The following is a 23,760-nucleotide window of genomic DNA, read 5'->3' as shown; positions in this document are numbered from 1 at the left end:
GGGGGAAGGGAGAGAGTGAGGGGTGGCATGCAAGGGAGGGGAGGTAGGGGGCCCAGCATCTGGATATGACCCACCCACCCTAGTGGAGGGAGAGGGAAGGGTCAGCGTCTGTTCCTTTCCCATTTCACCACAATAACCCACAGCAACGCGTGGCCGGGTACCGCTAGTACGTGTGTGTGTGTGTATATATATAACACAAATATATAACACACACACAAATATAAAATGATAAAAGCAATCCAAGGTATAAACATTAAAAAACAGTTATTAACAAGATGGCATTAAAACTTAACATTTGACATTGGCAGTTGTTTTTCTGTCGTTTGGAAAGAGAACCGCCGATAGAAACCAACTGCCGTTTCCAAAGCGGAAGAAAAACAATTCCGAAGGCGAATCATCCAGAGGAAGGGGGCTGCGGCGGCCCCGGAAGTCCTCCTGTGACCCGGAAGCTACCTTCGTTCGGGCCGGAAGTTATCCTTCCTCCCCTTCTCGCTCCCTTTCTGTCGCCATCTTGTGCCCAGCTCGTCTTCTTCAGTGAGTGTTGTTGCTTCTATCCATCTCCATCCGCTTCGGGGCTCGATCTGACCCAGCCGCTGGGAAGCCACCGAAGCTGGGATGGGTTTGGGCCTTTCGTGGGGACGAGTCGCGGGCGGGTGGCGCTGAGCGAGGCTTCTGTAGCCGGTGACAGCTCCCGTGATAGGCCGCTGGGACTCCCCGCCTGGCCTTGGAGAGCTCTGTAGGCTCGAGAGGGACCGCGGCAAGAGTGTGGAGAGGGCGGGTCGCTGGGCCTCGGGTGGGAGAGGCGCTTGCTTCGCCACGCAGCAGAGAAAGCTGAGGGGTTTTCTGTTCCTCAAGGACTGGAGTCGTCGTAATGAACCGGGCGGATACAAGGACGTCGTCTTTGTGCTGCTAGTTTAGGGCCAAGGTTGTCAGCCTCCCGGTGAGGCCTCGCCATCTCCCAGAGTCGCATGTCATCACCAGGCTACAAAGATCGAGTTTCCCTGGAGAAATGGTTGCTTTGGAGGGTAAACTCAGTATAACCTGCTGAGGTCGTTCCCTTCCCCAAACCCCCAGACTCCGATTTTGGAATTGGCAACCCTATTTAGGGCTTCGCTTTTGCGGATCCCTGTGCCATATCCAGTTGGGTGAGTTGTGCCGGCTGCTATCCTTTCTCCATACCTGCTAACTCGGGCAAATGATGGAATATGAAGCAGGTGCCTGGTTTGGCGTCCTGACTTGCCGAGATAGTGGGAGTGCATCTCTACCAGTCACTGTTTTCAGAACGTGTATTTTGTGACCAGGGTCGGTATAGGAAAAGATAGGGTGGCAATGGTGACTGGGTTTTTGAAATGGCCCTTAGAACGATGGGGTTGAAAGGTTTTGTTGTGTTCCCTGCAGTACTGCTCAAGTAGCATGAAGTAAAGGGTTACACTTTCCAGGAAGGGAAGAGTTATAAATGGTGAGATGGTGTATTACATCAGAGGTACAACTAAGCCAGCAAGTGTAGAGGGTATTCGTGTTGGTCTACACTAGAACAGCTAGATTTGAGTTAAATAGCACCTTAGAGACCAACAAGATATTTTGGATATAGCCTTTCCCTTTGTCGGATTTTGTTGGTCTCTAAGATGCTAGAAGACTCCAGTCTAGTCATTCTGTATCTGTTATCATACACTAGATGTCAACAATGGAGGATGATCTTCACCCGTAGTAAATTTGCCATACTTTTAATATATTTTGTTCTAAATTGGTCTGTCTTTGCAATGTATGACCCTCCCACCTTTCGTGAATATAAAAACATTGACCCAACGGATGTACTCTCTGATGAAGTGAGTTCTGACTTGTGAAAGTTCATGCTAAATTTTGTTAATACAAAATAAAACTCTTACTAAGCAGTCATCTAGATTCTTGGAAGAAAGACAGCATTCCTTTCTCATTGTTCTGCGCCTAGTATTGCTAATAGGAGTGGATAAATCTTTCCTCCCTGAGACATGCCTTGGGTATCTTCTTGTTTTGAATGATAATCCAATTCGTGCTGCTTATATCTCTTTATTAAGTGATGGGATTCGATATTCCTGATTCAACTATGGGAAATATAGCGCCCAGTCACAATCAGGTCACGTTTGCTGTTGCTTCATTTCTAAATGGAGGTGATCTTTATTAATTTGATAAAGTGTACATGGTGTTTTCTCTGTCCATTTCATCCTCATAACAAACTCTGTGAAGTTGTTGATAATGGCCCTCAGTCACCCAGTGCAAATTTAGTGTATGATAAACAGATACAGAATGGCTAGACTTGAGTCTTCTAGCATCTTAGAGACCAACAAAATCTGACAAAGGGAACTTTGACTCTTGAAAGGTTATATCCAACTTAGAATTGGTGTTCCCCAGTTCTAATCCACCATGGTAACCACTAAATCACTCATTTGTCATTTTAGCAGAGGCATGACAAAAGGTTCTGACTAAAGCTGAGCGTACATATAAAGATAATTTCAGATTTGTTTCTTTGAACCAGTTACATCTGGAAGTTAGGAGAACCAGGCTGTAGGAAGGAAGTCAGTATGATCTCGTTTGATGTATAATATTCCTGGATATTTTGATGGCAAATAAGATATTTTTGTCAGATACTCAGGACAAATCTTTTCACACTGCTTGTACTACAGATAACTGACTGAATTTCCCTTTCCTGCCTTTCTCCCAGAAATGCCTGGTGAAGCCACGGAAACTGTCCCAGCAACAGAACAGGAGTTGCCACAGCCTCAGGCTGAGACAGGTGAGTGTTTATGCATTTTCAGAAAGGATCCTGAAACTCAACCGGTCAACCAGATGAACAAGACAGGTAAAACTATTTTGGGAGGCAAAAGGTATTAAAACGTCTAAGTAATTGAGAGCTGCTATGGCTGAGATGTTATTATGTGAGCTAGGAAGTCCCTGGTTCAGATTTCACTTCTGCTGGTGAACTGGGTGGATGGCATTGGGGATGCCACGCTTATATTTCTAGCACTTCACCTGGAATGCTGATCTACCTTGCCAGGCAGTTGTAAATATCACAGAATAATGGTTGTGATACACTCTGAGCATCCAAATGCATTGCATGATTGTTAACATACCCAGTTTTCATTTTTAATTTGCACTGTCATACCATTTCAAAGTGTAGCTTTTTAAAAGTTGAATGAGTTGCAGAGGCTCTGGAACATAGTAATAGCTTACTTGGACTGAATCACAGAATGTGTTATCCAGCTTTGTTGTATACGTTTTAGAGTCTGATATGCTTAAGTACTAAACACATTGTTTCTGGTTGATGGGTGTGTTGACTTGCTGTGATTAACAAAGCACCAGAATGCGGGTCTTGAGTGCTCTAACCCAAGTCAAGCAATAGTCACTTGTTTAATGGCTTTAGGGGATTGGGAGGGGGGGGACAGGATTATTGTACTTCTTTTAAAACATCTCCACATGATTTCTTGTAATCATCTCCCCGTGTTACTGGTAGTTAAATGTTCAGAGGCTGGAAATTATTAACATGGTCTGATGAGTTATGGGAAAGAAGATGAAATTGTCTGTTTTGTTGGCTTTCACATCTTCTTTCTCTTGCTCAGCATTGCCACTATAAAAACCATTTCATTGATGTGATAGGCTGTTGTAAGTAAGGTCTGTGGTTACAGAGGCATTTTCTATCTAACTTTCTTTCTAGTGTTTGTGTGTTACTCAAGTGAGGAGAAAGAAAGGATTTGATAAGAATTAAAGGATGCAGCTTCATTAAGTTTGGCAACAAGGGAGTGCAGGTGTCTGGAACAAGGGCTTCCAGCCTTTTTGGAATTCTGGCACTGGATGGTGGGTACAACCACAAAACGGCTGCAACAAGAGACAGGAACCAACTACAAAATAGCTGCCACAAAAAAGTAGAGCCAGCCACAAAAGCTCAGAAAGAGGTCCTGAATAACTCTTCAACATTTCAAGCAGAGTAACTCGTAAGAGTAACTCTTCAGCTTTTCAGGCAGAAGCACTGCTTAACAAGATGCCTTCTTAAATGGACATTTTGTTTAAAATTTTCTTGCATATACACAGCTTATCTTCAGTCATACAGTGAAGATTGTTGTGCAGAGGTGGTATCCAATGCAACTCTTGAAAAATCTGCACAATCAGATCTCCACTGGTTGATCAGAAGTTCTGCTAGGCATAAGCTTTACTCAGCTCTGCCCACTAGAGTACATAGTGCTGCTTGGCGGGCTTCATGGCACACACAGTCACCATGTTGGCAAAACCTGCTCTAGAATATGACATCCATGGTAACATTGCTCTTGCATTTTCTCTCCCATAGGGACTACTGTTTAAGGATATGCTGTAGTTTGCCAAATATTCTGTTGTGTGGCTATGAAGCCGCACAGTTCCAGGTTAACCATATCCCAGACCTGGGACTTTCTTTGTCTGACTAGATTTCTGACAATGGCTGCCTTTGAAACAGAAGAAAGCATGTTACCACATGACTTCTGTGTCATGTGGGCTGACCTTCACCAAGCTTCCTACACTTAGCCTTAACTCACAGCTAATCAATATGTGGCAGGTATGAGTGGCTCTTGTGGGTGATTTACAATTGCAAACTGCTGCAGCTTTAGAAACATTTTGTTGTGTTTTTAAGATGTGTGTGCTTTTACATAGGGCATCACTTCTCAAATCCTGGATATATTACAGTTCCTAACTGCCTCTCTTGAAGGTATCATGGATGATGCAGTCCAGTTATCAGAGGACCCAGTCTCCCTATTTGCTACACGTCCATATTGCGGCTTGGGGAAAATATTGCATGACTGTGATTGGGTCTTTCTTACATGCAGTTGACCCTGAGGATGTTGCTTACGGCATGTCTACTAAATGCACTCATTTTTTGCCAAGAAAAATGTGAGTTAGACTTAGAGACAGAGAGAATCTGGATTTTTTAAAGCTGATGAAATGGCATTGCATAGAGCAGATCAATGATTTCTTCGGGCAAGCAGCAGTGCCTGATCATTCCTATTGAGGGTAGCATATTTGGCATTCCAGATATGTCAAGTCTGCATTGGTTTTTATTTGTTCTACTGCCCTAGTAGAATGTCATCTCAGGGCATTGTTCCAATACTTCTGTGGTCTTGAGAAGGAAGCATGATAACAAATAGCAAGTGCCTCTGTAGGTGTCCTAGCAGTATGAGTTGGGGCATCGCAAAAAGAGCAATGAGAGAAACAGGACACTGTAAACAGACTCTGCTTTGCCACAGTCAAGCATTTCTCCTCCCTCTTTCTTAAATATGAGAAGAGACAAAGGCAGTCACAGCAGCTCTGGCAGAACCACCCAAACTAAGCCGGGAAGTTATATGGAGTAGCACTAATACACTGTCTTCTAATACAGGACTGCTAAGTGCATCCACTCTTGGTTATGCTTGCCAGAATTTGGTTTGTAGGTGGAGTGTGAATCTTTCTCTCTTGTCATAGGCATAGGTTTCTATGCCAGTGATACCCAGTGCCTGACATGACAAACTGCATGTTCTGTGGCAGCTACAGTTCTCACTTCCAGCTGTGCTGTCCCATGTTAAGTTAGCTATATGGCAGTGAACTCCACCCCATCAGCTTTTTTTGTAATGTGACAGCAGCACCACATGTGTCTGAGTGCCAGAGACTGAAACACGCAATGCAAATTGCCTTCAAGCAAGCCTGCTAGTCCGATATCTGTTCCCAGTAGTTACCAGGCAAGGTAACTCAAGTTGTCATATTCCAGTCCAGAATGGAAGATGGCTCTTATGCCTTGCATGTGAGGGATTTCTTTAAAACACCCGGTTCCATTGTCTCTGGGGTGCTCAGGATAACTCACACCTTTCCACTCTGTTGGACGGTTGCTGTTCTTGGACTTCTAGCCAATGTGCAAGGCATGCAAGGACTGTTAGAATTGCTGGGCGATATATCTGAACAGTTGACACTATTGCAGTAACTCCACTCCCAGTTCCTGGGGCTCCTGTGGAAGTGAAGCTGGCAGCTGAGGAGTCCAAACAGGCTGCTGCCAAGAATCCTGAGGTGGCAGGCAGGGGTTCTCAGTCTGAGACAACTCTGGAGCCATCAGGTAGGTTTATAGTTAAAACAGCAGGATGGATTTGAAATGGCTACATTACAAATGAAATGTAAAAGGCTTAGAGTTATTGGAGTAACCCAAATTTCCAGGTCATGTTAAATGAGTCCTTGATAGATAAAAGTCTCTGGAAAAAAGTATTACAAGAGCCAGCGTGGCTAGAGTGTTGGACTAGGTCTGGGGAAACCCAGCAAATTTCCACACAGCCCTGACGCTTGTTAGGTAACGTAAGCCAGTCACTCACAAGTTTGGGGGGAAATCTGTGCTTTAAAGAGCACTCTGGAAGAAGGCTGAGATAAAAATGAGACAAATAGGTACAAAACATGCATCACTCAGCACAGGTGGTCCATAATTTCCTTCTGACTAAATATTCTTTCATCGTATTTGCAGCATAAATGATTTATTTGGTTGTTCCACCCAAATAGGGTCCCAAAAGCAGCAAACATTTCAACATTAAAGACATAAAATAGCATTTCAAATGGAGTATGTGTGAAATATTTAAACACTTCTGTAAAAACATGAACATACATAACACAACCAGGGATACGGACCAATAACAGTAATTTGTGAGTATGTAAAACTAAAGCCTTCATCTGCTGAGAGAAGACAATGATAGATACAGACAGATCTGCTTGGCAAGTTACAGAGTTTTGGTGCCATGACCGAGAAGGCCTTTTCTCAGGTTGCCAACCATCTGGCTACAAATGATGTGGGAACCTGGAACTGGACTGCCAGAGATGATTGGAGAGGGCGTTCCTTCAAGTATGCTGGCCTTATGTAACTGTAACGATCAATAACAGCACCTTGAATTTAGCCTGGAAACAATCTGGGCACCAGTGTGGATGGAACAAGACTGGAATGATGTGGTCACTATGACCCACTCCAGTCAACATTCTGGCTGTAGGATTCTGTACCAACTGTAGCTTGCAGACAGTTTTCAAGGGCATTCCCACACTTTATAATATTCTTACCTAGAAGTTAGTGAGGCATTCACCACAGTGGCAAGATCTTTCCTGCCCAGTAAAGGCTGGAGCTGGTGAAATCTACCCTTGGATACTGCTGCCATCTGTTTCTCTAGCAGGAGGCCTGGATTCAGGAGCACTCTCAAGCTATGAACCTGCTCTTTTAGGGATTATTCAATCCCATCCAGAACGGGAGATACCCTATTCCTAAATCAGATCTTCCCCCTACCAGTAGTTTCTCTGTTTTGCTGGGATTAAGTTTCAGTTTGTTAGCCCTCATCCATCACAATACTACATCCAGCTTCCACAGCGTACTTCAGTTTCCACAGCCTACTTGGGATCTGCTAGAAATGTGGGATAGAGCTGAATGTTATCTGCATATTGGTGGCAATCCAGCCCAGATCTCCTGAGGACCTTTTCCAGCAATTTTGCATTTGCATAGATGTTGAAAAGTATGAGGGACAAGATTGAACCTTGTGAGACTCTGTAGGTCAGAGGTCAACAAACAGAGCAGCAGTCTCCCAGCCCCACATTCTGAACCATACCTTCAAGTTAAGGCTGGGACATCCTTTGCAAATCTTCTGTCCTTTCAAAAGAAAGAGTAGAGCTTAAAAATGCCATCCCCTCAGGTGAATCCTGGGGAACTTAGTTTTATTGATGATGTAGTTTTAAAATGACGGTTTCTGGGTTTGAGGTATTTCATATTAATTAAGGGGAAAGCAGTCAAAAAGAATCCACACATCTAGATCAGAGGTAGGGAACCTGCGGCTCTCCAGATGTTCAGGAACTACAATTCCCATCAGCCCCTACCAGCATGGCCAATTGGCCATGCTGACAGAGGCTGATGGGAATTGTAGTTCCTGAACATCTGGAGAGCCGCAGGTTCCCTACCCCTGATCTAGATGGAGACCCTCTTCATGTTGATCCTGGATACGGGTCCTTGTCTTCCAGGAGCAACATTTCTAGGGGCTGCTGAGGGATGAAGTTAACCTTCCAGAATTTACATTGGATCTATGCGTTTTTGTAGCACAGTTAGGGCATTTCTTGGCTAACTCATGTTTTAACTAGACTTTACAGTAAACATTTTTAGGAACTGTTCACCTAGGGATAAATTTATTATCTGCCTTTCTTGATCTTATTATGAGTTTTACTTGCAGTTTTTGTGCTTTTTTATATATCTGCATTTCCAGCCACAACGCAAATACTGTTGAACAATGGTATGGATGAGGCCATGTTGCAGTCTCATACACTGACTTCTGTGATTTCTGTTTTCCAAAACAAAACAGCTTGTGTGGCAATTCTTTTGCCTTTTCTCTTTCTCTGATCAGTGGAAAAAGGAGGCAGAATCAGTAAAGATGAGCTGTTCAGTAGTGTATTTATATCAGCCGTGGATCAGTCATGAAGAAGCCAGTCATCCGAATGTAGGATTAGAGCTTTTAGAATTCTTACTGGAAAGCTTCAAGAACAAAATATTTCCAAGGTTTGAAGATCTCATACTGTTGTTTCTGCATGTGATAGGAATCTCCTTGTCCATTGGAATCAAAATCAGTGAGACAAGCACTTCGCTCTGTGTCTTACATGGCCCTCTGGAGTAGTGTGTCTCTATCTTTATTTTAATCTGTTGATGGTCATTGGAGCAGATTGCAAACACCCCAAGTGCAGCTCTTTTTATTCACTGTCCCTCTAAGTATGAGTAATAAAGATGCCATTTAAAGCTTTGACAACATCCCAGTCGGGAACTGATTGGATAATACCCTTAATATCAGTTGAGCAAACCCTGGTATAATAGTTAATTCCCAAGCCACAAGCCGTTTGTTGATGTAGCAAGAAACCTACAGGATAGATTGAGTCTTCCTTTAGCAACTTTATTTTAATTCAGGTCCCATTTAGATTTGATTAATGGCAAACCTAAAGTGATAGGCACATTCATTCAGGGCCTGCAGCCTTATATAGTCCTGACTTTTAAGCCAAGAGGATGGGCCCTTCTTGACTGTACTTGTCTCTGCCTTGTTGGTCTTCTCCATATTACTTCTCTGTCTAATGTATTTGCTCTTGCTCATTTAGCCCCTGCTGTTCCCACCCTTTCTGCTGGTGCTCCAGAAGCACCCACAGCCTATTTTTCTCAGCTTCTCATTCAAGCACCAGGTATTTCCCCCAGTGTGTCACTAACGATATTTTGCGGTGCTGTATTAATAAAGTTACATTAATGATAGAATTCAGCAAGGTGAGGTGAATGTTGGTTGATGTGAAGAAATGCCAGTAATGCAAATTGATGTGCAGAATAATAACTTCTCCCTGAGATTTTCAGTGTCAACGTTTGCTAACATAAGGAAGGCCTTCTGGGTAGGTTGGGCTCTGTGGGGCAAATGATTATTCTAGGAAGTGACAACAGAGAGAGAACCTGTGATAACCTGCACTGTTCCAGGTTGGTGGCATATTGTACTCCCGGAAAGGAACCTTTCAAGTTCTCCTAAATCACTTCTCTCATATTCCTGTGGAAATGTATTCTGGAATCCAAGAGCTAATCCTTGACATGACAGAATTTGATGAGAATCAAGTTCCATCTGCAGTGAATTGATCTAAGATATGAAGGAATCTAGCTGTTCTTCTCTCAACAGAAATGTCTGTCCATGTTTCCACACTGTTGTGTTTTCCTCCCAAACTAAACTTGCTAGTCTGGTGTCTCCTTGTCGAAACATGGACTTAGAACAGGGGTGTCCAACTCTGGCACTTCAGATGTTCAAGGACTACAGTTGGCCATGCAAGAAGGGGCTGATGGGAATTGTAGTCCATGAACATCTGAATCTCCAAAGTGACAGGTTAAATGCCACCAGCCTAGACCCGTTTGGAATAGGATGATGTGGGGTGGGGGGGGGGCTGCTTAGTTATGAGGCTATGACATGCTTCAGATGACCTGGTCCTATTTATGTCTTCTGTGAAACATGGGCACTGTCTGAAGAGTGTGGGTGAGGGAGTTTTTGGCAGCAGGTGCAGCATTTTCTACCCCACAGGTCACTGAACTGTGTTTCCATGAGGGTGGCTCTGGATAACTCATTTTTTCTTCCCCCATGTTTTTCTTTTCATCATTGATTCACTTTTTCTCTCCTTTAGCTGCTGCTGTTTCCAGCTCCTCCATTTCTAGTCCTCACCCTTCATCCCACCAAGCTAACTCTCCCATTGCTGGGCTCTGCCCTTTCAATACTTCACTAGCACCTGCCTCACCTGAGAAGTTTTTCTCCCTAGTGGCTACTCCTTCCCCTTCCTCCCCAGTGCCAGACACTCATGGCCCTTCCTTACCAACTGGTGATCCAACTCCCTCTACCTCTTTGAACCCAGCAAACCTGGTTGCATCTTCATCAGTAGTTTGTTCCCCACCTACAAGTGTTTCACTGAGGCCTCTGGCTTCTCCTCCAGTCTCAGCCATTCCTTCTGAGACTGATGGCTTACCATACCTAGCCTCCCCTTTAAACCCAGTACGGACACCAGCTGTTGCTTCTTCCATTACCCCTCCTGAAGTCCCATCCACTCCACCCATAGCGGCAGGTCCTCTCAAAACTTCACCTCTTCTTATTCAGACACCTTCAGCCACACCAGCTTCTCAGATGCCGGCTCCTTTCATTCTCCCAGTGGCTCCTGTTTCTCCTCCTTCGGCTCCCACTGCTCTCCCTGCCATTCCAAATCCTTTTGCTGCTTCTCCTGTCACTTCCAAAGTCCCTGTCTCTACTCATGCTGCTCCTGGTCCAGCTCCTGCTTCAGTTTCTTTTTCTGCGGTCCCAATCATGGCTCCATCTCTTTCCCCAATTTTTTCTATTCCTCCCTTTGCAATACCGCTTGTCCCTGAAATCCCTTCTCCAGCTCCTGTTACTCCAGGGGCACCTATTCTTGGCCCTGATGCTCCTGTTTCACCCAGTGTGTCTTTTCCTGTTCCCCAGGATGCTTCATCTCAGAACAAAAAGATCCAGCCTGCTTTTCCTTTGACCCTTTCAGATGCTTCTGCATCCATCCCCATGAGTTCTGCTAGCACATGTCTGTCTACTCTTCCTCTTGCAGTGACCGCTTCCAGTCCTGTAGCACCTGGACAGATGCCTGTGGGGCCTGTTTCCAATCCTATGAGTTCTCCATTAGCATCTGTCCCGGTGGTACCTGCTTCCTGCCCCTTGGCCCCTGCAGTCCTCCCTGCTGTGAAACCATTGACACCTATAAAACGTACTTCTCCTTCAGCAACTACACCTGGTCCTGTAACTCCTGTAGCACCCTCTTCTTCTACTCAACTTGGTGCTCCTCCTTTAGCATCTGCCTCTTCTGAAGAACTTGTGATCTCAGGAGTGCCTGCATCTAAATCAATGGCAGTTGGAGTGTCCCCTGTGACAGCTACTTGCTCCATGAGCCCCGTAGTTACCACCATATCTTCTTCCCAACAGATATCACCTGCCCCCTGCCCTCTGCCATTGTCTGGCCCTGCTCCTTTAATCCCAGCAGGGCCTACTTCTACACCATTAGCTCCTGCAATATCATCTGAGAGACCTGTGTGTGGCCTTGCCGCTCCAGCAGTTCTTGCTTCTGATCCTGGGCCACCTGTTTCCCCATCTGTAGCATCTATTTCTGGTTCTGTAACTGCTCCTTTGACCCCAGCAGGACCTGCTCTTAAACCTTTGACAGCTGCATCTGGCTCTGTAGCTCTACCAGTAGTATTGCCTCCTACTTCTGCAGCCCCGGCTTCCAGTTCGGTAGCTCCTTCTGAGGCACCTGCTAGACCTGCTCCTTTGCTAGTGGCACCTGCAGTATCATCTGCGAAGCCGGCTCCTCCTTTGGTGCCTTCTGCCCCTGTGGCTCCAGCAGGACCTGCTCCTGTATCACCAGCATCTGCATCGGCGCCTGTGAAATCTACTTCTCCCTTGGCACCCATTTCTGTCACTGTAACCAAAGCAGTGCCTGCTTTGAGCCCTGTATCCCCAGCAGCATCTGCTGCTACACCTCCAGCCTCTACAGTGTCACCTGTGAAGACCACTTCTCTCATATCACCCATTTCTAGCCCTGAAACAAAACCAACATCTGCTTCTAGCTCTGTGGTTGCAGCTTGTGACCCCTTGACCCCATCTGGGCCTACTCCTACATCACCACCTCCTGCAGTGAAGCCTGCTACTCCTTTGGCACCAGCTTCTGACCCTGCAATCTCCCCTGTGACTGCTAAAGCTTGCCCCATGGCTCCATCAACGCCTGGCCCTTGGCCTGCAGCCCCTGTTTCGCCAACTTCTCTCCCTGAGACTGCTCCGATGCCAATCTCTAATCCTCTGATGTCTGCACAGGTGGTCCCAGTAGTGTGTGCTGGTAGTAATACTGTGCCCTCTATGATATCAGATCCTGTGACCTCTGCAGTTTCTGCTGTTGGCCCAAAAGCTCCTTCTGTGTCTGTTTCCGTGACTTCTTCTGTGACCCCTGCTCCTCCTCCTTCCCCCCCATTTATCCCTGCTGATGACCTGGCACCCATTCCAGCAGCACCTGTAACCTCTCTTCTTACCCCTGGGGCCACAACTCCCCTGAAAGCTCCTGCTGTGTCATCTGCTGGTCCATCTGCTCCTCCTCCCCTTATTCCAGTACCTCCTGGATCTCTCTCTGCCACCAAACCTCCAGCTGTCCTTGCAGGCTCTGCTGCCTCTGCCTCAGATGTGTCCCAGGCTCTTCCTGCCTCCTCTGCTGGGTCTGTGGTGCATCCACAGAAAGCAGTGTCTCTGCCTCCTACATCTGCTGACATCCCCGTTTCTGCCCCAGCAACCAGTAGTCTCTCCCAGCCTGCTTCCTCCGTACCTGCTTCCCCTGTGAAAAAGCTAACACCCTCATCTGCACTTCCTAAGTCACTGTCAGTTTCACCCCCATCTGGTCTAGCACCTGAAGTGCCAGCCAAACCCTCCACCCCTGCCTCTGCTGTCATCGAAGACGACGATCTGCCACCTTTGATCCCTCCAGAGGCACCTGCTGGAGAGCCACCTCTGCAGCCAGCCCTGGTGAATTTCTCTCCCAAACCAGCTGTGGTCCTTGCTGAGGTCCCAGCTGCTGCTGCTGTTCCTCCTTCTCTTCCTCCTGCCAAACAGCCTGCCTTGAAGAATGACAAGGGTATTTGCCTCCTGCATTTGCTGTGTGCATGGATATCACTGATTGCTCACTGAGTACTAACCTCTCTGTGCGGGGAGGGGCCTTGAGGCCCCACTCATGTCCTCTGCTTTGTTCCTTAGCCTAGTAAAGTAGTGCATAGAAATGAATGGAGCCTTGCAAAAGTCCTGGGTGAGCTGTAGCCAGTCATGGTCAAGCCCAGTTGAAGGCTGCTTTGTGCTGAGGAGATGAGATGTATAAATGAAAAAGCTGGCTCACAAACCCCACAAACACTGAGCATGGTGCGAGTGTCTTCTAGAGAATGTGTCGGCACTGCCACACCTGGAATATCTGGAATAGCACTAACCTAGAAACTCTAATCACAGTCTTCTGTAGCACCTGCTGTCTTCTTGGCTTGCTCTCTCAATCCTTCTGCTTCTTTTGTGATTGCATAGCCAGTCGATTCTGTTTTGTTGACTGTTTGGAGTGTCATGCTCATAGATCTAGCATGCAGTGCTGTTTAGTTTTCCATGCTTACGATGTAACATTTTGCTCCGACTTTGAGATAATAAATTGCTATTGAACATCAGTGTCCCTCTTCCAGTCTAATTGTGCTCTGTCTGAAATTACACTTGGGGCAGGAGTGTTTCTTGATTTGTTAAATTCACAGTGGACAAGATGCATGCTGAGAATAGTGCTTGGGTAGCCACCAGAAATCTGAAACAGTTTTGTGGGTTTGTATGTTTACCGATCCCCCTGTAGTATAGCTTGATTCAAATACAACCATCAGAGAAAATGTAGAAGCTTTTTTGCACATAAGGTAGAATGACATCCTGGGTTCATTGGCAAATGAAAGAGAGCACTTTCTCCAAGAGCAAAGTTTATTCTCTGTGGCTTCCTTTATTTTCCTGTCTCTGGGTCAGTCATTGGTGTTTTCTCACCTGCATCACAATAAGTTGACATTGCAGTAAATAAGCTCTTAAACCAACAGGAAAACATGGGTGTATCCAGAGTAGGGGCGTACCTGCCAGAGGGACATGGGGTAACCGATGTCCCCGGGCGCCACCTATCTGGTCACATGAGGGGGCGCAAAATGGCACCGCACAGACCGAAGCCTTTCATGGGCCCGCCAGGCACCCCTCAAGAGGCTGAAGATGAGGTAGCAGGGCCAGCGCCAATGGAGGTTGAGCAGGAGGGCAGAGCAAGTGCTGCCCCCGGGCCCCATTCCCCCCCCCCATACACCTCTGGCCCAGAGATGCAAGCCCTGTAATGAGCAGGAGGGAGGGTTGGTCCTGGTGGGTTCTGTCTAGAAAACTCAGATGTGCTCAGTTCTAAGTGCTTGGAGTGAAGCTTATCCAAGCCTGTAGTTTGCTCTCACATGTTAATCACAGTTAGCACTAAATGAATGTGCAAAACTTGATTTGGAGGCAGTCCTGATTAGTGCTAATCATAGTTGGCCCTATTTGCATAGCCTGGGAAATCAGGATTGCTCCAAACCATTGGGGGGGGGGGGGATGGCAACGCAAAAGAAGTGCATTCTTCTCTTCCTGCTTCGTTCACAGTTTAGATCTCTAGTGATGAGCTGGAGTGTAGCTGCCACTCTCCTTATTGCTGAACTGCCTGTTCAGCGCAGAGGTGAACTCTTAATCCTGTGAATGCAAAAAAAAACAAAAAAAACCACCCTGCTTCCAGGTGGTTTTCTCTTCTTGGGTCTTTACAAGTTTTGCCTGCCAATAATATACTCCCTACACATTAGTCTTCCTGGAATAGCCCCAAGTTTCCACCACCAGCTTTTAGCTGGAAGTCATAAAATATGTGGTACTTTGAAATTCTTCAATTCTGCTGTCCCCTCCCCCCATCACATGATAAGTTCAGGCAGCGTCTGTCAGTTTAAGAGCCTCAGAGAAATATTGCTCTGATTTCATTGGTTTCAACTTTAGATTGTATATACATGTTTTAGCAGACCAGATTAAATGAGCCCGGATCACCAGACTTCTTATTATTATTTCTCAACCATCCACTAGTTCTGCAACTTCAGAGTTTTTTGCTTGTTTCTAGGTTGTGATCGTTCTCTTTGTCTTTTGTTGATCTGTTGCCTATCTTGGGAATGCTAAACTTCTCCAGCAGTGTGGCTTGATACCACTGTTTAATGTGCACTGTCATAGAAAAAGAACGAACTATACCACGTGAACATATGGCAAAGCCCTGCATGTTTTGCCTGGACCTGCCTGCCACTCCCAGCAGAAACCAAGCTGGAAACAATTATGCCTGTTTGTCTCACTAGGGTCTGGGACAGAATCCGACAGCGATGAATCAGTTCCGGAACTTGAAGAACAGGACTCCACACAGGCCACAACACAGCAGGCACAGGTAAACGGCTTGGGGACTAGACAAAGACAATCTTTGTGGGTTGTATATAATAGGTACTGGGATCCTGAAGCCGACCTATCCAGTTCCAAGTAACCCCAGCCTGGATATTCATGCTCTGTGGGATTTTTAACCATGTGCAAATAAGCATTGCACACTGACGCACGGAAACTCCTAGGATTTATCTACATAGTGTACATAGTGCTGACATAGTACAGACAGTGGCTAGGTAGCTAAGTAGGGATCTGTAATTCTGTCCTGAAAATCTCAAGTCCAAGACTACCAAGAACAAATTCTGGGACTGTTAAATTTGTACTTGTATATCATTTAATTGCCCATGGTTGGAGGGAATTGGGATTTTGTATTGTAGATTTATAGAAAGGTTGCTTTTTGTGGGGTCAATAGGGAATGGAAACACATTTGCAAGACTAGGGCCCACTCCACACAGGCCAATAAACATGGGTGTAGAATGGTAAAAAAAAACTGTTTTGCCGGGGGGGGGGGGGGGCTTCGCACAGATCCCACCCCTAAAACAAGTCTGTGCCATGTTTTTTTCCCCAAACCAGGGTTTTTGAGCATTCCAAAGTTAGAAAACACCACAGTGTGTGTATATTCTTGCAGACCTAGTCTTGAGAATAGAGAATATAGTTCCAGAGTGTTCCCAGTTAATCTGTAAGATTGTGCTGGAACACAGACTGCAGCAATCTCTTTGCATGCTTGCAAATCCCTGTTTTCCCAGATTTTATCTTGGATCTGGAGTGCTCCATGCATGCATACTCCTAAACCTGCGAAACATAAATATGTTCCCTCATTTCTACTTGACATCTGAAGACATCCTATGTCTTCCTTCATAAGATGTATTTTTTTTGCCATTCTGGTAATGATTTCCATTAATCCCACCTTGTTTCTCTTCTGGCAGCTTGCAGCAGCAGCTGAAATAGATGAAGAACCAGTTAGCAAAGCAAAACAGAGCCGAAGTGAAAAAAAAGCACGCAAGGTAAAATTGAGGGAGCTAATTACCACCAACTCTGCTGGATTTGGCCAGGAAAGGCAGTAGCTACTCAGGCCATTTGTTCTGAGATGTTCTTAGATTTAATCCTTTGAGACATGTCATCTGAAGAAACTCTCATCAGGTTTGGAAGACTGCTCCAATATATATTCAGTCAGCAAGGCTTTTTGACGATGGATCAGAGGTCCTGTGCCTGTTGGTTCATTCTGAAACAGCATCCTTATTTTACAGAAGCAGTTGAAGGGGTAACTCTGGGTCATTGACAAAGCCAGGACTCAGTCAACACTTTCCTGTTTTGTTTTTCTTGTCCTCTCATGAAAGATAGTAGGTAACAAGGAAGCTTTCCATATATGTGGAAAGACTATGCTCTGTTTGGTTCTATGGGAAGATCCTTGTTTCACTGGAGAAGCTGAAGTGTTATTAACATACCTAGAGGCAAGCTCATTGCTTTGGACTTTTGTTACTCCACGGAGCAACTTCAGAAGGCTACCTTACTCTCACTGCGGGGGGCGGGGGGGTTGCCAGGAGACAAAAGACTTAATTAATTGATTGATTGATTAATTAAATAATTAATTTTATTAAAACCGACAAGGATTCAGGTAGCAAAAGGGAAGAACTGAACAGACAAAGAAAGTTAGCCTTGGGTGCTGTTTGGTTTCCGGGCTGTTAGCCTTGTTTAATAAGGAAAAGGCTAAAAAAATGCATCTCTATTCATAACAGAACTATAAATCTTACATATGTCATGACGAAACTTTACACTTCAATATAACACTTCCAATTAACAATCTAAAAAGTTCTCTTCCATTCTGGCCATCCCAACCCTATGTAATATATCATTTTAGGGAGTGCTGCTAGATCTCAGTGATTCTTTGACGTTATGGAGCTAATTCAAGGAGTCTCCAGGCAGGTACCCAATTCTGGGCAACTAGGCATTTTCTAAAACACTGTTTAACATTGGAATAGATCTAACTGTCCTTCAAAACAGCAATGAGAACTTTATTTTCTGCCTAATCAAAGACAGACTGAAAGACCATGAACGCCAGGCTTTCTATTAATCAAAAATTCCAGTCTGTTCTCCTCGAGCTTTGGGCATCCTTCCCAAGTACGGAGTTATAGCCAATTACCTAGCAGCTACTTTACCGGTTGCCCACCGTCGGGCATTTATGTTAGCCAGATTCAACAGTTTTCCTTCAGCCGCTACCAACGGAAGGTATCACCAAATTCCAAAACAACAAAGACTCTGTCGCTGTGGCTCCACTGACTCTCTTACCCATGTCCTCCTAGAGTGCCAAATAAATGCTGATGCGCGTCTCAGACTAATCCACCCTTTATTAGTGGCGAGGAAAATTTCTAACCCTACTGTTGCCATACGTTTTCTTCTTGGAGATTACAATGCTCATACAACACGTATGGTAGCTCTATACCTGACAACCATTTTAAAGTGCTAATTTATTCCCATTTTATTACTTTTAACTGTACTTTAAAAATACATATTTATATATATTATACCAGTACACTAAACCATATTGGTTTATTATTATTTGGCACAGAATCAAATTTTAAATATCATTATCAGACAAAGTTAAAACGATTAATTTGCTTTAACAGTACAGAAGCCGAGCTATCTGAAGTTGTAGCTAAATTTCTTTTGAAAGTCTTGTGGGGTTAGAAAAATACCTCAGGTTTTGCTAAGCTTAGCCTTGTATTACGTTTTGACACTTTGTCTTTTTTTCTTTTGAAAATGCCTAATAAAGGTTACTGAACTGTAATAAAACACTGTTTAAAGCAGAGGCTTATCAGCTTTCAAGAGCACACAGAATACAGTTCTCTCTGTTCATTCATAATAAAGAAGGTATAATAATACAAATTCTGTGTGTGTGTATATATATATATATACATATATATTGATCAAACAATACATACAATAACTTTCTCTAAAACCATTTTAGTTCTAATACATGACCTATTTAAGCAAACTTTAATTCATCTTTAACAAAATTCATAAACTCCCTTAATCATTATGTCAGACCTTGTTACAAGAAACTAACAGCTTACACCTGGTGTTCTGATCTCCTTTCCTTGGAGGAGTTATCTGTCAGATAAAAGCAAAGGAGTGTAATCAAAGCTTATTCATTCTGGGTCCTTTAATGAGCTTAGTTTCCGTATAGTGTAAGTGTTTTGCCTGGCCTATTTTGAAGCCTGTAAAACTTTGGTCAAGCCGCAAGGGCTTCTGGACCGTGTTTTACTCCCGTTACTCCAGTTTCTTCCATGCAGCTTCCCTCTCAAGAAAGTCCTTTGCATTAATCAAGTCCCCACCCCCCACCCCCCGCACCTCAAAAATCTGCTTTTGCATTACTAGTGGAGGTTTATAGCTAGGAGTAATGTTCTGCATGAACAGTAGAAAACTGTGTTTGGTGGTTTATCTTCCTCCTTTGTTTTTAAGGCAATGTCCAAGCTTGGCCTTCGCCAGGTCACAGGTGTAACCAGAGTGACTATCCGGAAATCCAAGAGCATCCTGTTCGTCATCACCAAGCCAGATGTATACAAAAGTCCTGCATCAGATACCTATATAGTCTTTGGTGAGGCAAAGGTAAGCTGACACTTTGCAGCAAAAGAGCAGTTTTGTTCTCTAGCCAAACCTTTGGTTACTGTTTGAGAAACACAACAGCTGTACTAAGGCAGCTTTCTTGCTGCGAGGAGGTATATGATGAAAGGGAGGGGTAAGTAACTGGGTTCTGAAACTTTATTGGGGGCCAGAGGGTTGTCTTGGCGTAGTGGTGAAAGTATTGGACAAGAACCTGGGAGGCCCGGGTTCAGATCCCCACTTTTGTCCCACAAGCTTGTTGGGTAACCTTGGGTCAGTCACACACACTCAGCCTCAACTCTGGCTGCTATTTGGATGGGAGACCTCCAAGGATTTGCTCAGTTGTGAGGCAGGCAGTGGCAAGCCACCTCCGAACGTCTCTTTCCTTGAAAGCTCTAGTGGTTGCCATAAATCTGTCCAGCTCTGGATCTGTAGACAATCACCAGACTCTGTGTTTCAAATCAGAAGTTTTTACTGACAGACATTGAATGGCATGGCTAGAGAAACTGTCTTTAGGTACAACTTTTTATCCCTGAGGCCTCTTCTCCTCCCTCCTCCCTCTTTCTCACCCGATATCAAAGGCAGAGTAAAGTAGAACAGGAATGTTACAGCTATTAACTGTTCTCAAGGCCGATGTGAAAGATAAGGTCGGTGGGGCTCTTGGGCGCCTCTAGTTCGCTACATGGTGCAGATCAAGGGAAGATGGGGAAATGAAAGTAAAGGTCCATTAGCATGACAGAGCTCTCTTTGATGTCAGAAAGACCCTTCCTGACAAAGTCAGCTGTGACTTGACAGCAAAAGAGGGGGGGGGGGGTTATCTTTCTGGAATAGGTGCAGTGATCGTATTTCTAGAGTTTGTGGAACTGGAGTTTGTGACTGTTCACCTTGCTCATTGTTTCTTATGGTGTAATGGTTAGCTATGCAGCTTCCATATCTCTTTTCATCTGACCCTATCAGATTGAAGATCTGTCACAGCAAGCACAGCTGGCGGCTGCTGAAAAATTCAAAGTGCAAGGAGAAGCTGTTTCAAACATTCAGGAAAACACACAGACCCCCACTGTACAAGAGGAGAGCGAAGAAGAGGAGGTATGCTGCATCCTTGTATTTGGTCCTTTAATTCAGTGCTTGCAATACGCAGTTTTGTCAGTGTCCCAGTTTCCTGTTCAAATGTTCAGTGCCTGCTAATCCTTGCAGTTGTTTTCAGCTGTTTCAGTTTTTTTCAATTGGGATTGGAGGGAACTAAGCGTGCTCCTATGTCAGCACCCTCAGAATCACTCCAGAACCATTGCACTAGGTCAGGGGTCTGCAACTCGCAGCTCCACAGCCGCATGTAGCTCTTTCAGCCTTATACTGTGGCTCCGCATGGCCTGGAGGTCGGAGGGTAGCATGAGCGTGTCCCTCCAGGAAAGGTGAGTGGAGGGGCCAAACTGGAGGCAGCTCCATGCGGAGCCACCTCTCCGGCTCGGATCTTCGGGGCCGTGGAAAACGGGTCCAACTGGCTCTTTGGGTAGTAAAGGTTGCTGACCCCTGTACTAGGTGCTGAATGTGCTAGAAATAAGGGAGCAAGTTTTTGTCTGTTGTTATAGATGTGATGGAACAAAGGGGAAGTGAGACAGATTCAGTGGGTGCATTTCAGTTCAGAGATCCAATTCATTAGTAGTCATGCTTGACTTACAAAATACTAACAACTATAATTGTACTGGCCTGACCTAGATATCCCCAGGCTAGCCTGATCACGTTAGATCTCAGAAACTAAGCATAGTCGAGTCTGGCAGTATTTGGATGGGAGAGCTCCAAGAAATGCCAGGGTCATGACTCAGAGACAGGCAGTGTCAAACCACTTCTGAACATCTCAGGGGTTGCCTTGCAAATTAACCAGTAAATAGGAATAAGCAGCCCCCAGTATCTGCAGGGGCCAAGGTAAAGTTTTTGAGCAGGTATAGACAGTATGCCTGCCGACCGGCAACTTTTTTTGTGTCACTCGAGCTGCAGAGTGCATATCTAGCAAAGCTGGATTTATTGTGAAGAGTAGGATAGTTTATTCAGCTGTATCTGTATGTGTAGTGGTCAAATATCAGTGAACTAGTCCACTGATTTGTGCTTGTGTCCTTTGTTTAATGCTACACTCTACTGAGTATCAGCATATCTCCAGGTTATGGTAAGGTCATACAGTCCTGGGATTTCTGTCTTAGCAAATAGAGGATTGAGCTGACAGCAGGAGAGCTTTCCAAGCTTATCAGTTTGTGTAGGGCAATAACCTGGGTTTCCTTGCCTGTTCATTGCAGCCACTGGAAATGCGTATGTGAATGAGAACTTAAGACAATGTCACTTCTGTTTGCTCAGCAGAAGGAGACTTAAAGAGCTGTCCTAAGAAATAATAATTCTTCTCCCATCCAGGTTGACGAGACTGGCGTTGAGGTGAAGGATATTGAGTTAGTTATGTCCCAAGCGAATGTTTCCCGGGCAAAAGCCGTCCGCGCCCTGAAGAATAACAGTAACGATATCGTAAATGCTATTATGGTAAGTTCCCAATTAAGTGGCTTTTTTGACTGAGCTAGTGTACCTGGATCTGGAGAATAAATGCAAAAGGGACATTTTACTTGATAATTTCACTGAATAATCAGCTTCTTGGGAAACACTTATTTTGTCTGGATCTTGTGGGTTTTCCTTGCTGTGTGGCCGTGGTCTGGTGGATCTTGTTCCTAATGTTTTGCCTGCATCTGTGGCTGGCATCCTCAGAGGTGTATCTCAGAGAAAAGTCTGTTTCACACTGTATCTAGTGAGAAGGGAAAGTGTAGTGGTATGTTGTCCCAGGGTGGGGAGCCAATCATTAAGTGTTTGGTTGTTTAAACATAGAAACCCACAGCATTGTGGCAAAAAGACTAAAGAGAAAATAAGTATGCTAGTTCAATAATTTAACAACCTCTGAACACTGAAAAAATGCTTGCAGATGTGCTGCTTCCAACATTACATTTTGAACACGGAAAAACATTGCATAAGAAGAGTTATTGCACTGATTAAGTGCAAGGACATTAGTTTGGCTAACTGGGTCCTTGTCTCTTTGCCAAGTTCATTTGCTATCAGACATGTCTTTTCAAGTGGTATTTGCATATGTTGTTTGGGGGGATGGAGGTTAAAAATGCAACTAAAAATTTCTGGTTTCAAGTGGGTAGCAGTACACCACTGTTCTAGAAGAGCAAATGAGTTCAAGGTCACATGTGTTCCCCATTTTTAACTTCCATGATTTAGGTCTGCAAAGAAGCTATGTGACTTGCTGGACATAGCAAGTCTCACTTACAGAACTACAATTCCCAAGGTCCTTGGGGACAGGGAGACTTGTGACAGTTAAACTGTTTCAAGCATCTTCTATTTCCTTTGGGCACACATCACTGCATCCATGCTCAATGTTGTATCCTAGGCAACTTGGAAACCAGGCACTGTATCTTTGCTTTCTTCTGAAATCGCAGGAAGCCATAACAATAGCCCTCAAGGTCCTTTGGCTGGGCTGGATAGGTAAACAAGCCGCCTGGTTTGCACTGGAACAATCCCAGTTCCTAACACTGAGAGAGGAGTAGGAAGCCTTTCTAACATCTCTTTTTTCTTTCTTTCCAGGAATTGACGATGTAACCACACAGAAAGGGGAACCCTTTTGGTGTTTCAGAGGAAAGTTAAATTGCAGCTAAATTCAAAATTTGTACTATTTCTATCGGTTAATAAAAGTTGTGGTTTAAAATGCTTCACTCTTTTTCCCCCACAAGAAGTTGGATACCAGTAAGCTAAAAGTTTTACTTTGGTTGATACTTGAGGGTCTGACCTTCTTCCAGTGTTTTGACCTGTTTACCAAAAAAACTTGCTATTAATTCTTTGAAAGCCTGTTAACCTGCTTGCATGCCAAAAAGTGGTGTGTCTTTATAGGTAGTGTGTTTGAGCTGTTTCAGGCTCTATAACGCTAAAGCTATTATAGATTCTTTGCTAGCGCTTGTAGTGCAGAAATGTCCTGTTAAAAGAGTTCTCTCTCTCTGTCTCATACATAAGTGCTGGGGAGAACAGGGTAGTGCTGAACAAGGAACAATTTGTCCTTCTGTCAAGGCTCCAGACTACCTCCCTGGCTCCTGTCTGCAAGTTCTTTTTGAACCAACACACAAACACAGTCTTTAAAAGATAAGTTAAAGGTTTATTAAAACAAAAAAGGCAATCAAAGGCAGACATAAAAACAATAACGTGTGGCGCAAAGTATTATTTGAAACAAAAAACAACAACACAAGAATGAAACCAATGACTGTTCAGTCCTTATAATCCATGTAGCGCATTAGCATAGCCTTGGGTCCATTGAACAAACAAAAGTTCTTGAATAGATCCAATAAAATTCAGTTAAATTCAGAATAACAAGCAAAAAGTTCAGTGTTGTGGAAAGGAAAGAATGAATGATGGCAACATAAGCTAGAATTATTTTTAAAAATGGCTTCTACATCAGGTGATTACTCAAAAGCCAATCGAGGTCCAAATAAGCCAGACCACACCAGAATTCAATTATCTCTTGGTTCTCAAAGAGATGACTCCACCAATTAGGAATCATAACCAATTAGGAGAATGTTTGATTGATATGAATCTCCTTAATTACAACTACCTCATTGTTGGACTCCTGGTGTTTATCCCTGTTGATGAG

The 23,760-nt window shown here is 44.5% G+C and overlaps 1 protein-coding gene across 3 annotated transcripts; it reads left to right on the top strand.

Annotated features, from left to right (window-relative positions):
- Positions 1 to 399: 399 nt before the first annotated feature.
- NACA (nascent polypeptide associated complex subunit alpha) lies at positions 400 to 22,827 on the top strand. 3 transcript variants are annotated; one of them, XM_048487995.1, is made up of 11 exons: positions 400 to 534; positions 2,699 to 2,770; positions 5,948 to 6,079; positions 9,112 to 9,192; positions 10,159 to 13,158; positions 15,419 to 15,504; positions 16,421 to 16,498; positions 18,954 to 19,100; positions 20,052 to 20,180; positions 21,492 to 21,614; positions 22,707 to 22,827. In XM_048487995.1, exons 2-11 carry the CDS (start codon positions 2,701 to 2,703, stop codon positions 22,719 to 22,721), a joined length of 3,861 nt encoding a protein of 1,286 aa, XP_048343952.1. In that variant the 5' UTR covers positions 400 to 534; positions 2,699 to 2,700; the 3' UTR covers positions 22,722 to 22,827. The 3 variants fall into 3 exon arrangements, with proteins under 3 accessions (XP_048343952.1, XP_048343953.1, XP_048343954.1); XM_048487996.1 differs by lacking the exons at positions 5,948 to 6,079; positions 9,112 to 9,192; XM_048487997.1 differs by lacking the exons at positions 5,948 to 6,079; positions 9,112 to 9,192; positions 10,159 to 13,158 and having other exon boundaries at positions 420 to 534.
- The last annotated feature ends 933 nt before the right edge of the window (positions 22,828 to 23,760 follow it).

Source organism: Sphaerodactylus townsendi, linkage group LG03, assembly GCF_021028975.2.
Source record: "Sphaerodactylus townsendi isolate TG3544 linkage group LG03, MPM_Stown_v2.3, whole genome shotgun sequence".
NCBI classification, from domain to species: Eukaryota; Metazoa; Chordata; class Lepidosauria; order Squamata; family Sphaerodactylidae; genus Sphaerodactylus; species Sphaerodactylus townsendi.
This window is presented reverse-complemented; position numbering and strand designations above follow the sequence as displayed.